This window comes from Parasteatoda tepidariorum, chromosome 4, assembly GCF_043381705.1.
Source record: "Parasteatoda tepidariorum isolate YZ-2023 chromosome 4, CAS_Ptep_4.0, whole genome shotgun sequence".
Taxonomy (NCBI): Eukaryota; Metazoa; Arthropoda; class Arachnida; order Araneae; family Theridiidae; genus Parasteatoda; species Parasteatoda tepidariorum.
The window spans coordinates 41,565,090-41,585,155 of NC_092207.1; the positions used below are offsets into that span (position 1 = coordinate 41,565,090).

General features: G+C 28.3%; 1 protein-coding gene across 1 annotated transcript in view; it reads left to right on the forward strand.

Moving 5' to 3' along the window:
* Positions 1-1,291: 1,291 nt before the first annotated feature.
* Positions 1,292-20,066, forward strand: part of LOC139425434 (cilia- and flagella-associated protein 43-like) — a 32,397-nt gene continuing 13,622 nt past the window's right edge. Inside the window, exon 1 of the mRNA XM_071180317.1 lies at positions 1,292-1,709. Within this exon, the coding sequence (XP_071036418.1) occupies positions 1,292-1,709 (418 nt within the window). The remainder of the gene's footprint in view (positions 1,710-20,066) is intronic.

Genomic DNA, 20,066 nt, shown 5'->3' on the forward strand with positions numbered 1-20,066 from the left:
GTGCAGGTGATATTTTAAGTTACAAAACGAGGCACGAAAAAGTACTTTAAATTAACATGCGTTTTTTTTACAGGTTTAAGTTCCCAATATAAAAATATGGAAGTTAGCCGCAAACTAGACAATATGGTTCCAATAATCCTCTAGTTGACAGTTTGAGGCAAGTAATGTTAACTCCACTTTCTGCGTATTTCGTTATTTTAAGGAAATAGTATTTTTGCTGTTATATGTTTTTACTTTTCTTTTATTTGTATAAACAAAATCTAGAATTGGGTGAAATTTTCTTTTTTGTTTCACTTCACCTATTTCTGACATGCTGCGTAAAACACAAAAAGTGAAACTAACTTGAAGGGGCTTAAGCTTCGAAGAGATATACTGACTCAACAATTTGGACCATAATTTCCAGATTGTGGCTAAATCTCATATTTCGCCAATCTAAACCTCTTGATATAAAGGTATGTTTATTCAGAGAAAGTACTTTTTGTGTCTGATTTCGTGTCTTAAAATATTACCTGCACGAATTATTCTGCATATATAAATTTAGTTCATCAAATCGTAGAGCTAGAGTACTATCACGCAAAAATGTGATTATTAGATCGAACATTATTGAAAGTGCTGGGTACTCGCTTTATACAAGAATTGTCATTATTAAAAAAATGGATTTTAAATTATAATATATTAAATTTAAAAATAACGGGAAAATGTGTGACTGAGTGAAGTGAAGATCCTTCCACGTTGAAATCATAAAAGCAACTGAGATGGAGATCTTTAAGGAATCGATGATTTGACGAGTAATGCCTAATCTGTAACAAACCCTAGTCAAATTACGGTAAAAAGTGCCGGCACTTTGGGTGAAACATCCGTAATCTGCAGTAAAATTTACATTAAAATTTATTTAAATTAGAATCATTCGCTGGTTTTACGGTACATATTGCTGTAAAAATTAAGGCATATTAGATTTTTTGATCCGTAACATGTTCTGGTGAAAATGGATTTTAAGGTAATTTGTCCCACAATTTTTTTATAGTGTACTATCATTTCCTAAGTCTTTTCTTGACTTTAAGATTCAGAGCTAGAGGATCTTTCTCATTTAAAATATGGATTTTTATTTTCAGTATCTATCACTTCCTAACCTTACTGTTCGATTTATAGTTACTGCGCAAAATTACTGTTTGCGTCAATATATGATTCAAATATATATATGAATGAAATTGAAATTGTAGGAGCATATATATATATACACCGAAGAGCCATTACATTATGACCATCCTCCTTCTCTAGGAACAATGTTTTCATGGGGCACATTAGGACCCATAATCCTCATAGAACAATCCCTGATGTCTGTAAACTACTTAAACATAGTTGCAGACCAGGTTCACCCACTCATGCAACAGTTTTTCCTGCGGGGGATGGTGTTCACCAACAGGGTAATGCACCATGCCATAAGGGTCAAATCATCGTGGAACATTCCAATGACTTTCAAGTAATGTCTTGGCCCCCAAATTCTCCTGATCTTAATCCAATAGAGCATTTGTGGTCCTACTTGGAAAACCAAATTCATGCTGCCACGCTACCCCCTCGTAATGTGAGAGAATTGCAGGACCAGTTGGTGAGCACTTGCTACCAGATACCTCAGACTACCTATCAGCCCCTTGTGGAATCAATGCCACGGCGGGTGCTAGCAGTTTTGAGAGCTAAAGGTGGTTCTACATGTTANTAGCGTAGTATAATGAATTTATTGGGATAGTTTGTAAAATGAAAAAAAGTGACGCTTGAAGAGCTTTTGTTCTCATGAGAGGATTTTTACGTACTACAACCTAATCTTAATAGTAACTTTAGATGGCAAAATATAAAATTTAAACGAAATCTTCTTGATCTGAATCTTATTCGAGAGTTCTTGAAAATTTAAAGATTTAACGTGAGATTATTTTTAAAATTTAATTATTATGAAACTATTTAACCAATTTAGTTGAAGATTAGTATTTTGCTATTTAAAACTACATTATTTTCAAATAATGCAAAGATTTGTATATTTAACTACTTAAACAATATCCACTAACAATATATAAAATAATAATAAATAAAATAATAATAAATAAATAATAATAAATAAAATAGTAATAAATAAAATAATTATAAGTAAATAAATTTCAAATCAAAAATATGCATGATTTATTAACTGTTTTATGATTTCCTTTTCGTATGGAACACAATAATGAACAAACTTAATTTATCTACAAAGTTACATAAGCCGTAGATGGCGATAAATAACCAGAATAATAAAACTGATTTAAAACTCCTTCATCTCTTTAAATGCACCTTTCACAAGTAAATTCTTTCCAGTTTCTTTATGGAAAGCTCAATAAAATGAATCTCATCTAAAATAACTCTGCCAATTTCATTTGTTCATCCGAAATCTATTTGCCAAAGCACAGACTATGATAACAAAGACAGTTTCCACTCATGTATTCATTCTAGCGAATCCATTCGTATTTAATCTTGTGAAGCACATGTATTCAATTTAGGATCATTAAAGGAGATCTAGAAATAGATCCTTGGCATTGTTTGTCCTTCATAAAAGAAGAAAGATCCATTAGAATGCTCCAATTACAGACACAAAAGTATGTTGGGTACTCGTTATGGGGGTACTTCTAAACTTCCCAAATTGTGTTAAAGTTGGTGGAACAAAACAATTCATGGAAAGTGTACATGGAATTTTGATATACACGTATTCTGAAAGAATTAATGCTGACTTTATAAGCATTAACGCAATGAAATAATTTTTAAATATGAATGCACTAAATATATTAATAAGCATTATCAAATTAGATTAATAAAATTAACGTAGTATATAGAATTTATGGGGATAGTTTGCAAAATAAAAAAAATGAACATCTTGAAAAACTTTTGTTCTCATGAGAGGATTTTTACGTACTACAACCTGATCTTAATAGTAACTTTAAATGGCAAAATATAAAATTTAAACGAAATCTTCTTGATCTGAATCTTATTCGAGGGTTCTTGAAAATTTAAAGATTTAACTTGAGATTTTTTTTTAAAAATTTAATTATTATGAAACTATTTAAGCAATTTATTTGAAGATTAGTATTTTGCTATTTAAAACTACATTATTTTTAAATAATGCAAAGATTTGTATACCTAACTACTTAAAAAATATCGACTAACAATATATAAAATAATAAATAAATAAATAATGATAAGTAAGGCGATAATAAATCAAATAATAATAAGAAATAAACATTTATTTTTTGGATAACCGTATAATATACCCGAAAATTTGATTAACTTGAGAATTTTTTGAGAAATAGCGATAAACACAAAATGCACAATTAACTTTACTTGATTGCGTATATCTCCTCACTCTGTAGAGAACATAGGGTCCATATCATATGACTGGTCATCGCACACTTTTGGTGGCCAAGCACTTTATCTCTTTCCATATTTTGCTTATAGTCTTTATTTCATTCATAATACTTCTGCACCTTATCATTTTAGTACTAAATCTCTTTTTCTTGACTTTGCGTGCAGTTCAGCACCTGTTTTACTTTGAATTTTTCTGGTTTTCTGATAGTGTGTCAAATTCACAGCCATTTATTTGGGCTCGCTGATTTCTAATTCTATTAGTTCTTGTTTACTGATTTTGAATAATGCATTGTTAAATATTTTCTGATATCATTTTATGTTAATGATTCTTCTGATACATTTTTTAATAAAAACCTGTAGCTTATTTACGGTTTTCAAGTTGTACCAAGCTTCTGATCAGTATAAAAATACTGATTTAACATTTGAATTAAATATTCTTATTTTTGTTTAATTTCATATAGTATTGCACCCGAAATTTGTTTAAAATAGCGAAATCACTGCGTACTTTGTTCAGTTTCTCGCGATATTTTGAACTGTACCTCTTCTGTCGTTTATAATTGATCCATGTTAGGTAAACTTGTTGACTTCTTCAGTTGGACAATTTTGTAGATACATATTAATATTCTGCTTTGAGATATTTTTTCTTTCTATCAAGGGATGGAATAATTTTCCTTTCTATCTACTTCTTCGCTATCCTTTATTTTTTTTTTTTATAATTTTTAATATATATCTCTTTACTTTATTGCAAACGGCATTTGTATTGGTTTGCATGTGATATATGTTGCTTGTTGGAAGTCAGAAATCATCCACAAAGTTCAAATTGTTGAGATATTTCGTTAGCGACCATCTTATGAGCTTATTTTCTTGGGGGGGGGGGTATTTTTCTCATAATCCAATCAATGACCATTAAGAAAAATGTTGGTGATAGAATGCAAAACAATGTTACTCCTGATAAAGTTTTGAAGTTTGGTGATTGTTCTTCACATTAAATTATTCTAACACGATTATTTTTGCACATTTACTGGATATTATTTATGAACAAATCTGGAATTCCATTATATTTTAGTAATTTTTTCACTGCGGACATTGTCGAATGATATTTAAAAGTCGATAAAATTTAGGTAGAGTGCTCTGCTACTTAATTTATCATTCAACTTTTTTAATAAAGTGGCAATTTGGTCGGTGCATGTTTCTTTGGCTCTAAGTCAGCCTGCTCTGTTTATAATTTCTCATATACCCCATGTTCCATTCATTCTCTTAAAGATAATTTTGATAAAGCACTTACGTGAACCAAATGTAATTCCTTATCAATTATTACAATTCTCTAGATCTCCGTTTTTCGGTATTTTAATTAATGGACCAGTCAGTAGATCGTTCCTATTGTCATAAAAAATTCTGTAATTCCAAAAAATACTTCATATGCTTCTTCTGAAATTTCCTTAAAAATCTCTGCAGAAAGGTTACAGCGCTGCCAGCAGCTTAGTCAATTTAAGCAATATGATTGCCTTTAGAAGATCAAACTATCATCCACTCTCTGACCAAACTATTTTGACCATATCTTTCCGACTGCTGTTAACCCCCATGTTTTAAAGGTGAATGATCGAAACCCGATGACACAAAAAGGTACGTTTTTTCAGAGAAAGCATGTTTTTGTGTCTGATTCTGTAATTTTAAATTTTTTGAACATCCGATAATTAGATCAAAAGTTGTGCAAAGTGTTCGTTTTTTTCGATTGTGATTAAAGATAATTATATAAGTATATATATATTATCTTAGAACCATATGTAAAAGGAAAAAAATTGTATTTAAAAAAAAGAAGAAAAAAAATGGATGTTAAAAAATATATTATTTGTTTGACCCCGCCACCGTGTCCCCACCAAATCGGCCTAGAAAAAAACGCAAAAACCCTAAACTAAACAGAAAAAAATTCTCAGATAGAAAATTAAATACCTCGTCAACAAGCGATTGTTGCATTTTTTTTATCTCTTTGTCAAGAACTGCACCCAACCATGTGACCTTTATGCTTTTAAGAATCAAGAAGAAAAATGGCTCTTCTAATCCATTGTTAATACGCTAATTTGAAGAAAAATAATGTTAAAAAAGGCTCTTTTTTAAAAAAGTTATGACTCATAATTAGAATTAGTTTTAAACGCTGCCTTTGTATGAAGGGAAACTTTTTCCGTGTACACAATTTATTTAAATTTAATATGATGCCAAGGTAATTGAAAACATTACTGAACTAAAAAATTTTATTTTAGAATTTACATAATTTTTCTTTACTTTCGATCCTTATCTTCTTTTACAAATCTACTTCAAAAACCCTGGATAATTTTAACCTCTTTATTAATTCTTTCAACTTTATATTATATTATTGCATTATTGATCACAATGACATCATATTGACTAATTTTTATAGTTTATATTAAAGACTATTTCTGTACATTATTACTCTATATTTCAGAATTTATTAACCCCTTCAGGACCCGCAAAAGGAGAATGAAGTGTTATACCGGCCTTCAACCAGTAATGATTTTTCAAACAGAAAACATTTTTGAAAAAAGTAATAGGTTTGCATTCAACGAGTAATCCATTAATTATTTAATATTAAGGTTATTTTTACGGAATTATTTGTTTAAAATTGTAATAAAAATGTATAGCAAATTTAAAAATAATATTTTTCAAAAAACAATAAATTACTAAAAGGATATGCATTTATGATTAATTGCATCAGTATTTCTCATCGAATTTTGAAATTGAAAATAAAATGCGCAAATTAATAACAAGAATTATTTTTTTCTGATACTCAATTTGACAGTTTATAAAAGTTCTTTTTCAAAAATCACAATTCAGCTTAGTTTATTCAAAATCAACTTATACTGCAAATACTATAGAAATGGACATCAGTCTCGCGAATTCAACTGCCTGAGATAAAACTTAATTTTGAAGCCTTATTGATGAAACAGTGAGAAAGTTTCGCTCGTAATAAACGTTTCTAAATTAATTTGTAAGTTTTTTTGTTGGCATATTTACACCTGCCAATTAACATTTTCCTTAAAAGTGAGAGTTTTGAAAAGAGAAGTAAGACCGTTTTGGCTTCTGAAGCTGAAACAAATTAGAAACCACTGACCCAACATGTTAAAAAAAGTAGAAACTGGAAAATAAAAAGGTTCTAAAGATATTTAGTCCCCAAAGTTAAATACCTTCTTCTTTTAAATAATTATTTTGGAATAATTTGAATTTGACTTCTTCGATTTGCTGAAATATTTAATATTTTTTTTACATTTAAATTTCTATTTTAAAATGAATTCCTGAATAAGTATATTATGTAACAAGGATTAATTATACGTATATATTATATAAACGTATAAATAAAATTATGTTTTGTGAATAATTTTAGGAAATGAAATATCATATGTGTTTATTTAAGAAAACGACAACTATGGATTTCCGTCATTTCTTGAAAAAAAAATTTCTATGAGGCTAGCTTAATGTCAAGCAAACTCTTAGGAGATTCCCCCAAAAATTATAATTATTGTAAGAAAATACTGATTGACTGATTTAAAATTGTTATTTGCCTACCAAAAGATTAAATCAGAAACATTTGTCCGCTAATTAATAAATAATTTATAAAAAAAATAGAAAAACAGTGTTAATTTTTTATTCCTTTAGACTCCACGTTTTAAAGAAAAAAACATTATGAGTGTCCCAAAATTTACGCATTAAATAGAATACACAGTTTTTCTTCAATTATATGTATAGATTGTAATTGAAACAATTTATTTGCATAAATGTCAACTGAATTGAATTTTACTAAGTGTTATGTATAAATGTTATGTATAAATGTTGCATTCATCACTGCCTTGGTGAATATGGGCCAGTTGGAATGGGTTTTTAAATTGAAATAACCGCACAGAGTGAAATCCTTCGGTGTTAAATCCCACGAACAAGAGGGCCAATTTTGATAACAGAAATACAACAGTATACGACCAAGAAATGTCGCATGCAGTAATGGGATTGTTTCATGGGCGCTTTCAAACGGGTGTTAATAATTGTAGTACTGAAGTTTTACACGCCCTAAACCGTTATTTAAATGTTTTATAAATAAATAAATAATGTTTCATTTAGGTAAAATTTTGCGTAAATTTTGAGACATCCTTTATTTAACCTCTTAGTTCATTCAATATCCATCTCCATAAGACATTTAGTGACGCTTTTAATGTATCCTAATAAAACCAAATTTTCCAAGATCTTCATATCTTCATATGGTTTAATATCAGATTTCAGTTGCTAAACAAAAATATTATTTATTCAAATAGATAAATCTTCTGCTTCTAAATTCTGTATCTACATCCTAAAATTGGAAGAGAACAGAAACGAATGGAGGAATTTTTTTATGAAAGCATTTTATTGCGCAACAAACATAATTTTAAATTTTTAAATTAATATTGTATCTACCGAAAATGACTATGTTAAAAAAACTTTGATATATCTCCCTCATCATTAAATCGAAGCATCCGTTTTTGTAATGAATTTAAATATTCATCTAGTGAGCTATTGCACATCTTAGTAAAATTAATTGTATAAAAAATACTAGTAATTTGTTAGTAACATTTCGCCTGCCTTCGTTATATTGAACGTCTGGAATATTTTAAAATATTCATTAAAGAAGGGAAGAGTATTTTCCAACAAAATAACGTACCTTTTGGTATTTTTGCTTTAATAAGTACAAAAATTTTTTTTCTTATTGCACTTGTAGATCAAAAGGCATAATTTATGTTCTAAAATATATAGTTTGTATATAAGTTTCCTATTTTATATTCGTAACTTCTACATAAGCTGGAAAAAAATGCGTTTGGGAGTTAACTATTATAATTGCTTATGCTAATTTTATACTAGTTAAAGAGATTAAATAAAGTTTTCGACTAATTAAAGATTTTGAGATAAACCATTGTTATTTTCAAATCGATACAATCAATATCCAAATGTACAAAATAAGCCAAAATGCAGCTCTATATTAAATAAAGAAAATTACGCGTTTCCATGCCTAATTAAAATATACAATTTGGATTTACCTGAAGCTATTATTAAAAAAAATATATTTTTTCGAAGCTTACTAACAATTGGTTTTTTCTCCGAGGTGAAAGTTAATATATTATGTTTAGATTCTTAAATATCAATATAAGATGTTTACTTTCAAATTAGATATATCTAATGATTGTAATTGATTACAATTTAAAGCGCAACTACGCATATTAATCAATTATTTACAAATAGAAACAGATAATGTGAGATCAGGAAGGACTGTTAATAAATTCCTACCGTTTTCAGCTATATTTCAATGCATAATTTAATGTTTTATTATTTATAACCTTGTAATTCAAATTAATAAAGCACGTATTTAATCTTTAGTTTTTTTTTATCTACATTGTTAAATGCTGGAGTTAGTGTGACTACCATTGAAATTAAAAAATATAAAATACATTATTATTATTTTCTTTCGTGTGTTTTAATGTTCTTCTTCTTCAAATGCACTGCAGTTATCTTAGTAAGCTTTCTCAAATGGACCCGTATTAATGCTATAGTATGGTTAAAACGAGTTTCATAAGCAGCCTTTAATATATTTCTACATTGATTTTAAAAACCTCTCTAATATACCATTTAAGACGTTTTTCTTGGTTTTTTAATGATAACTAAAAATAAATAGTAGATTTCAAACAAAAAGTGAATATTTGTTGTTCTGTTGCGTTACTTAGTGCCTTGGAAGAACAGAATAAGGCTTTGATGACAAATTGGAAAGACGTAAATTTGAAATAAAAATTCAAATTTTACATGTGATTTAACTAATTCAGATTTTATATTAGGTCATATTTCAGATAGGCCCATCTTGGAAACGAGCAAAGTAAACTTGGTTCGTAAATCGAACCATATAGTTCACCGTTGCAATCTTTAAACGTTGAGAAGTGTCAGAAAGCAAGGAAAAAAGTCCCCTAGTTATAATAATTTTAACTTAGAAAATTAAGCTTGATTTTTAATGACGCCAATAACTTCATTTAAATGCTTTCATTTGAAACTATTTGACTGTGAAAAAATGGTTTGGTCGTACGTTAAGCATTCAGCGTATATAAGCCGATTCTGCTAGTAAAAACACATCAGTACTATACAGTTATAACGTAAATTTATGGAATTTCACCGTTTAGATTGTAAAATAGATCTTCTCTTTAAAATTATATTGTAAATGGTTATTACATACTTTTTGTTACGTTATATTACATGCTTTTCTGTCAGTGTGTATTATTTAAAATATACACCATGATAAACCATAGTTTTACTTTTATAATTTACCAAACGAGTTTATTAAATGGACTATATGATTTTATCAGGGTAAAAAAAAATCCAACCTATACAAGAAAGTCTTGACTTTATGACTTATAAAACAATTTTAATTTTTAGCTTTTATTTTGCTAGTTTCCTTTATTTTGCACAGGTAGTTTTCCTTCACTTTGAAAATTTACAATGACTTTCATCGTTCTCTTATTCAGGTCAAAATTAAGATCGGTGGATGAATAAATGGATGTATGAATGGGTCCGCCCCATAAACGGGTTGCGACGTATGGTGTGGCAGAAGTCGAATTCTTGGCCATAGATGGCTCCTCTGAAAAACAAGAAACACATAATCTGCCTTAAATTTGCTCGGTTTCACTAAGCAGGCTTTGCTAGTATGGCAAGTGGCATTAGAAACAACAACAACAGCAACACAATGACTTTCATTACGAAACTATAAATTTTACTTTCTTTCTATATCTGGTGGTAGTCAATCCAAAGTACGAGTATTCTGATTTGAATAATTACGTTATTTTATAAATGGTAAATAAAAACTAAATTTCATTAGTTATTGTTAGCTAGTTAGTTAATTTTATACTTTAAGTATAATTTTTCATAAATAGTTTTCTTACTCTTTTGAAAATTTTAAAAAGATTTTCTTCCTGAAAACGATAAATTTCACTTTTTTTTGAAAGAGCTGATGGCATTCCAACTATTCGAAACCTGACCATTATCCCATTCTCCATCTTCTTTCTAAAATCTAACATGAATTTCAAATGTGTAACCAGTTACTGTAATCTTTACATTCTTCTTCAATTCTGACAGAAAATACGAAACGTTTCTTTCGTAGCCATTTTTTTTTAAAGCCATCGCTTGAAATGGAGAGATTTTACTGCCAACCTGCCCTGTCAACGCCCATGATAGATGTGACCCGCGGAACTTAAAAGAAAAACGCTTCCTGCAATAAACGGTCCTACGTTTGCCCTTTTATTTTGAGTCCATCAAAAATAAGGCACAAAATGACAACGTGGCTCTTTGCCGGCGTTTTTAAAGTCATCCATTACCTAAATGTCAAGCGTTTTGTGTTTTTTCTACATTGCTTTGTTAAAAGAACCTTGTTTTTTCGAGAAAAGTTTAAGCTATGTTTTATATATATCTTTCGGGATTAATTTTAGGGAAAAGAAAGGGATTTTGTATCAAGCAGCTGATATATTGAAAGCAAAGCCTTGTTGAGTTTCTGTGTCTATTAAAAAAAAACCTGCAGAAAGTAAATGTTTGCTATAAAAAAAGTATTTAAAAACGTCAAGGATCAATCAATCACAGCGTTGTATCGCTGTCATTTTTATTTAAATATCCCCTTGTTTCCTCTTCAGATTTTTTCATTTGCAGTTTTTGTGCATGCACACAATTCTTTAGCTTTTTTTGTAAAATTATGTTTGAACCGTGTATTTTTTAATGCAGATTAACAATTTCTTATTTTAAATATAATATTTGTTTGCCAGACTCCAGTGCTTTATTATATTCTTCCTGAAAAATCGATTCGATAGCTAATCGTATTACTTGTCAATTTTTGAACAATTTTGAAACATGATAATATTTAGCACCAAATAAATTTTGCTGCCTATCTGATATTATGTTTCTTAACGCTGCAGAAATGTTTAATTTGTATTGGAAGCAGACGGACAATGTTTTATTTTTTAAAACATACTTAATATCAATTTATTTTGAAAATTAAACATAGTTTTAAAGAAAATTGCCTACTTTTTCTCATTTATCCCCACTTATCACAATTTATCACCAGTTTCAGATATTTCATTTATGTCTGAGTTTGTTATATATCATTAAAATCAAGTTGAAAAATAAAGTTTCGTTGTCCCCATTGTTACTAATTTACTTAAATGAATTAAATCTCTGAAAAGAAACCACTAGTTCCTTATTTTCTACTTTATATATGTACTAGTGGGCTGCCCCCCCCCCTGCTCGCTAACGCTTGCCAACCCCAGAAAATTGCTACGCAATCTTATATGGTTTGCTTCGCAAACCAAGCTCGCTTCGTTCGCTACTAACTTAGGTACATTGCAAATGCACAAAATTCTAAGAATTCAAAACAATCATTCAAATCCATATAACAACTTTCTTAATTAAAAAAAATTACATCTTTTTAGTAAATACGAAGTCATTAAAATAAATTTGAATTCAAATAAATGACATGTAATTCGTTAAACCTAATAGAAATGTGCTATAGTATAAAATCTTAAGAAAAAATTTCTTAAACTGATATCTCTTTAAAAAGGTTAAAATTTTGGCTATATTTAAGCCCATTAAAAATTCAAATAAGTGAATTGCAATGGAAAAACCTGCATAAACAAATAAATTCTAGTAAAACAAATAAATTTGTAATATAAATCAAAAATCGTCAAATAAATTTGTAATATATAAATTCGTGAAAAAAGCGCTTATGCTCTCTCTGGTTATTTCAGTTTCTGTTTTAAAAAGCGCTATATGTTGAGCCATCTCAGCTAGATTTGGCATGTGAAATTTTTAGCTGCAATCATTGATCAATTTTCTAGCGTTGCCATTCGGGCAGTTGTAATGAGGCCTTTTTTTGTCGCCGTATGAGAGAAATATATATATATAGATACGTGTGTGCATATCACGTAGACATAAATTTTAATATAGGTAAACTGCAATAAACAAGAATTTAAAAAAAAGTTACAAATAAAAAAAAAATTCTGCAGGTAGATTTAATCCCACATTACGTTTAGGAAAAAATTATTAACTTTTTATAACGATATTTAGTTTCAAAGAGAGAAAAGTCACAAATTAGTTTTAAAAGAATAAATATGTAAGAAAATGGGTGTCTAGGAAAAAAATCTGCATTGACTTATTAATTAAAAATAATGAAGGAAATCAATCAATTACCGGTTCATGCCCGATAATAATTTATCTTGATTTATTTTTACTTCAAATAAGTAAAGTAATTAATTTTTAATAAGTAATTTTTACTTCTAATAATATGAAGTAAAAATAATATTTTTATTTCAAATAAGAACAATATATATATATATATATCTATTATATTTTTCTTTTATTATATTTTGTAAATAAATAGTAAGATGCAAAAACCTTTTAAGGAATATTTTAATTTGAAAATTTTATAGTAAACGTTCGAAGCGAATTCCCTTTATCTGTTTCAGTTTTAGCTCGATGCCCTGAGCATTTTGACATAAAAGCTATAATTTTAGATAATTCGGTGATTCATCTTTATCGGTAAATGCTTTCTATTAAACATCTGAAATAAAATCAATGAAAGGTTACAAAGGCTTTCTNAAATATAACATAATTAATGTCTCTTTAATTCCAGGATATATGTAAATTGTTATCTCAAATATTTGAGGAATAATCTATTCGAGAACGCAGTTGATAATCAATTTTAAATATTATGATGAATAATTATTACTATAAGTGCATATTACTGTGTGTCAATACATACCTTTGAACTAACCTGTTTCGTGAAATAAATACTATATAGGAAGATCTTAGTAAATGAAATTTAAATGTGTTTTTTTATTATAGGCAATTTTATGGTAACAAATGTTTTATAAATGAAAACGTTTGAGATGTCATGGATCTAATAATTGATCTAGCTACTAAATTAAACAGAAACATTAAATAGCTATGGGACATTTACCATAAATGAATTACTTTTGAGATATATTTTCTTAATAAAATTCTAACAATAAATTTTTATGTAAAACTGATAAGAAAAATACTTCGGTTGTGTGTTTTAAATGTTAAATCCAAATGTGAATAATAAAATTTAAAAGCATTTGAAGAATGATATATCTGCTTAGATTTACAATTTACTAACAATGACTTTGAAGTTACTTTACCCTCTGAGAAAAAAAGAACTATGGTCAAAACTACCAGAATGTTGTAAAATTTAACGTGTTTATGGGAACGCCAAAAAACTCGGAAATTTTTATCGAAGAGCTTTGCTGTGATTTTGGTAAGACTTTCAATAAAATACAATTTTATATTATTGTGATAAAATATGGTAAATGTGGTAAAATTTGGTAATTTTATCGCGATATCTTAAGGCAAGGCATTTAAACTATTTATTCGGTTAAATTTTATTTTTTATTCTAAATCAAGGGTAATAAGAACTATAAATTTGCAAAACAGAACCTCTGGTGAACCATTATTATCTAAATGTAAAAATTACTAAGCGATTTAAATACTGTTAATGTTGGTTTCATTAACTAGAATTATGTTGATTTTTTTTACCAGAAATAACTATTTTTACCAGAAATATTATTACCAAACAGTAGGGCACGGTTCTCCATGCAGGAAACATTTTGAACACTACTATTTCATATTTTATGAATAAATGAATTTGTTTAGATTTATAAATTTATTCATATAACCAGGGTTGCTTGAGATCTTTAATGCTTCTATGAAAAAACTGGTTTAGGTACGTTCCTGACGACGACTTTTTAAAATTTTGAGAAGTAAGCTTAAGTTATATTCTGGCAGAAAATACCTCATATAGTGGACGAGGGATTGACCTGTAACCTTATGGCTTAACATTTGTGAATTTTTGTGGTTTCCTCTACATGCCAAGCAAATGGAAAGTTCTTTTTTAAAATATATATTCTCGCAGCGGATTTTGTACAGATACTTGCTTCCGTTTCCTTTACTTCTGGATCCAGTTCAAAATTATGCGTGTTCGGAGTTGAACATAATCCAAACAAAATGACAAGTAAATGCTTACTAACAAGTAAATGTCAGTTTTTAAAATTGTTCAACAGAATGACTAAATGAAATTACTAAAGCACTGTTAAATGAATTTAAGAATCAGTTTCGTGCTGATAAATGTTTTATTGTTATGAACACATCACACATCTTATAAATTATTGTTTGAAAGTGAGCCTTGTTAGGAAGGTTTTTACCTTTAACGTAGATACAGAAAACGGTGTTTCATGTTATATTTCATAGTCATAAGTTATTAAAATACTGAAAATAGTATTTTTCACTTATTGTGTTTAATACAATTTCTGCCTCGTAAGGTCAACCCATTTCCTTATCATATTGCAAATGCAATGCTTTTTTTTTAATAAATAGTTCAAATTGACTCAAAATATAATAATTTCATGCTTTTTTATTAAAATATATAATGATAATACTGTAATATAATAAAAATAATAATTTTAATAATAATAATAATATCAATGTAATTCAATATTTTTAATAACCAAGTATTGCAAATGCATTTTTTTACATAAAGTAGTAATTACACCAGAAGTTATCAATCCAGCATAAGCACTAACCTTTTACATTTTTCCCACGGAAGTACTTATTACATTACTGGACTGTGTAGCAAAAAAGTAACGTCAATGGGTTAAGAATCTTTCTTTTTTAATTCCGTTAAAATATAGTATTACATTTTTTTAGAGATGAGATAATTTGATGCAGTTTTGTACTTGTTTCCCAAAAGGGTTAAATTGAAAATAGACTTGAANTAACGGCAAAAATCCGTCATTTTTACGTTAAAAACAGCCCAAATATAAACGCTTTTTTACCTAATTCGAGACTACCACTCGAAACGGAAATAAAACGTTTTAAATAAACGTTTTTTTGCTCTAAACCTTGTGGCATTTTAACGTTATTTTCACGTAATTAATACTTATATCTGCTGCATGGGAAATGCCGGTTTTTAAAATTGCTCAACAGAGTGACTAAATTAAATTACTAAAGTACTGTTTAATGAATTTAAGAATCAGTTTCATGCTGATAAATGTTTTATTGTTATGAACACGTACAGAATTAGGACTATTGTATTGTGAACCAAAGCAATTCTGTATCATTATTTAAAGCTTTTTCATGTAAAAAACTATTCTTAATTTTCTGTAATTATTAGCTAATTTTATTTAAAAAATGTTTGTAATTCATTTGCCAGTAGTTATTTTATGATGAGGATACATGTTTTGATACTTTTTTTAATACACGTTCATACCCATAAATTATTAAAATACTAAAAATAGTATTTTTCACCTATTGTGTTTAACACAATTTCTGCCTCATAGGGTCAACCCATTTCCTTATCATATTGCAAATACAATGTTTGTTTTTTTTATAAATAGTTCAAATTGACTCAAAATATAATAATTTTATATTTTTCATTGAAATATATAATGATAAAAAATAATATAATAATAATAATTTTAATAATAATTTTAATAATAATAATAATAATAACACTGTAATTCAATATTTTTAATAGACAAATATTGGAAATGCATTCTTTTACATAAAGCATAAGCACTAATCTTTTACATTTTTCACACAGAAGTACTTATTACATCACTAGATAGTGTAGCAAAAAAGTAACGTCAATGGGTTAAAAATCTTTTTTTTTAATTCCTTTAAAAAATTCAATTAAATTTTATTAGAGATGAGATAACTTGATGCAGTTTTGTACTTGTTTCTCAAAACAGTTAAATTGAAAATAGACTTGAAATTAAGAAAATAGATTTTTTTTTATATTCTAAAACTAAAGACTATTTTTTTCTTTTTGAAAACAAGACGTGATTCAGTGCTCCGAACTTCCAAACATTGGCGCAAATGACCCATGTATTTTTCTATTATAAATCATACACACGCCAATTTCGATCATGACATGTAGCTCTGACAATTTTGATTGAGTGACATCAGCAAACCTTTAGCAATTTTCCAGAATTTTGAATCTGACTCTAGTTGGAACCATTTTTTCTTGTAGCAATAACAGATGATGGGTCGTTGTTCAAATGGTACAAAAGTAACTTCAATATCAGATAGTGCTTTGAGTCAATTGCGAGTTTGATAACTGGGAAAAATATTTCTAAATTTCAGTCCTGCTTGAAAAAAAGACATTTTTATAAAACTTGCTTTATATCCTATAAATCACTATTTCTAGTGATTAACGATGACACTATTTTATAGATATTTGAAAACTGCATCAATCATTTTAACTAACTGCTGAAATTTCATTTGTGAAGAAAACTTGTATTTTTGAAGTGTTTTGAAAGAAAATAATTAATGGGTAATTAATATGCTAATAAACTGCAATTAAATAACTATAAATGTTACTGAAGTAAAATTGCAGATTAATTTCTATTATCGCTATTTATTTTTAAAAGGATAATTGTGGTGTTAATGCTTTTTCTAGATCCTTGCCTTAACAGATCTTTGCTTAATTCATACGTATTTCCATAAACTTATCATAAACGTATCATGACCGTATAACATAAACGTATAACATAAAAGTCGTAAACGTATTTTCAAGTAAATTATTCACTTATTCTTTATTCAGTTTTATTTACCTGCGATATTTAAGTATCACCCCATCTAATTAATATTCTTTATTACGGCTAAGTACTCGAATTTACTTATTATTCAAAATTAAAGCATTGAAAAATGTGCTGTTCTTTTTTCTATTAGATAAATTTATAAATAAAAATTAAATAAATTTACAAAAATGGAGTTTGTGAGTCTGAATGCAAGTCTATGTGACTTTTTTTTTAAATGCAGAACAGTTTGTGCAATTATCCAGAAATTTAGATAACGGCTGAAAGAGAAATTTTAACCTATTAACTGTTCCTATTAACCCCTTAACCCTGGGGTACCCAACCCTATGCCCGCTGGCACCATGGCTCTCGTCAATCGATCTAGGTGTGCGTGCTTGTTGTGCCCGACGATAAAATATTTCAGTTTTTCTATAAAATGCCATGCAATTTTTTTTTTTGCTTTTTCAATATTGATGCTCTCTGTATAAAAGTTGGGTCATTTCCGGATTTTATGTCGTATCAGTGTATTATCCACTAGGGAGTTTTGTGCTGTAAAGTACTACCATTTGGACACGTAATGAAAATTACTACCAAAATAGTCTACTTAATTCGAGCAACATCGACTTTACAAGATCCTGATGATGCTGACCTCATTTTGCATGCTGAAGTACGTTGTCTCAGTAAAGGCAGAGTACTTGATGGATTCATGCATTTAATTGATAAACAATTATCTTGCAATCAAAAATCACATCTTTTTAGGACTAAGAGATCCTGTTTTGCTAGCAGATTTGTGTTTCGTAACAGACATAATGGAAAAACTAAATAATTTAAACTTGGAGCAGCAGGGAAAGGACAAACATCATACAGTTAAAATGATAGGGACTATAAACTCGTTCAGAGCTAAGCTCGTTTTGGGGATGTCACACTTGAAAATAAAGTCTCTTGTGCATTTTCCAAACATGAAAAAAATGATAGGCGACAGTGAAATTGATTTATCAGCATTTGTAATCAACCCCCAATTGCATCAAGATCAATTTGAAAAGCATCACTTTTTGGTCACCTTTTTTGTATATCCCTTTACTAACCAAAATAGCAACATACATTTCGGAATTCCTTCGAGTAAGGCGAGAAGAAGTGGGGATAGAATTTTGGATCTTCAGAATGACGTTTTCTTCACAACTATTATATCAGATGAGAAATTCAGGAATATAATTGACAGAAATAAATTTCCATTCTTAAAAAGAGCAGCATATAAAACAAGGTCGTTTTTTGGTTCCACATACTTATGTGAATCATTGTTTTCGACAATGAATCTCATAAAATCAAAATATAGATCCCAACTTACAAATGAGCAGCTTGACGATTGCTAGCGAGCAGGAATTCCATCATATCCTCTCAATTATGAGGCGCTAGCCAGTGAAATGCAATGCCAAATATCACATTGACTGTATTTTATATATTTTATAAATAATTTTTGTACTTCGTATGTTTTGCAAGAAATTTAGTAATAATTTATTTTACACAAGACTATTAATACTAATTATATTCATGTGTTAATTAATTTATAAAATTCAATTTTTTGTTTATTATATGTAGTGTGTATTGTAACCTACGTCTACCAACTACAAATTTATCGTAAAAGAATAAATGGTGCTCTAAATTCAACCGATATTCTGGTATTTGCTCTTAGGTACGAAAAGATTGGGGACCCCTGCCTTAACCTATTAACTGTTCAAAAATTTCAGTTAGATTGCTCGGAAGAGACATTTAAAAAAAGTATTTTCTAATTAGTTTAGAATTAACTAATTTGTTATAAATTAAAATGTATAATTTTTTTCAAATACTTCTTAATATAACATCAGTGATAATTGCTAGCTCTATTTATTATGTTTTTTATTTGTTAAGTCACATAAGCTCATACACCAATGTGAATGTGTTAACAGAGGCACACTAAACTGCAAAAATTTTCAGATAGAATAACTTTATAAATAGCCGGCACTTTAAGTGCATGTTCAGTAAAATCCATTATACTAAAAGATCCATTTTTACTGTAAAATAATGTACCGTAACTTTCATAGCAATATTCATCTAATTGAAGTGATTCGGTGATTTTACGGTAATTATTACAGCGAAAATTATGGTATATCGGATTTATTGTTCTGAAACAAATATGGTATCAAAGGATTTTACGGTAAAAAGTATTGGTACTCGGAGGACAGGTACTTTTTGCCGTAATTTGACCCTCGATATTTTGCAGTATATGTCCCCAAATTAATATTTCTAATGATTGACGCTTTTATTTTGTTTATATAGTTATGCTTTAAAAACGTATTTTCATAAAAAGAATTATTTTAAAATCATCGATAATTGAAATAAAAAGTTAAAACTTTATAATAAAATTGCATAATATAGTCTCATTATGGAACATTTTGCGATAAAGAAATTGAGTTCCATTTTCCAATTAGTAAGCGAAAAATTGTGTATATCACCTTTTATAAAATATTTATGTAAAAAAGTTTTCATTCAACGAAATTAAAATAATAAACATAAAATAACAAGTTAAAATTTTAAAGTAAAATGACGAAATAAATGTTTAGATAAAGGCTAAATAATATCACTTTGGCGAAGTATATTTAACGAGTTTCTCTAAAAAGTCATCGAGGAATTCAAAACCTAAGCTAGTCTATGAAGCTGTAATGATGAATGAGCAAAATTATTTGATTTAAATACATCTCAATATAATTAGAAGCTAAATATGTGGGCCCAAACTATGGTAATCTCCTTAAATAATCTCTTCTACAATCTCCTTCATACATCATTGTACCAATCCAAAAATTTTAATATTCATCTCGATTGGCTGTTCAATGTTCAGTCATCAAAAACATTTGCACATTATGTGTCAGATTTGCATTCAAATATCTCTGCGAAATTATGTACCAAGCATTTCAGGATTAACAGTTAGAGATGTCCAAGATGAAAACACAATTAAGCTGCTTTTCCAAAAAAGAAAAATTGACAACAGCCATTTTGCCAATGGTT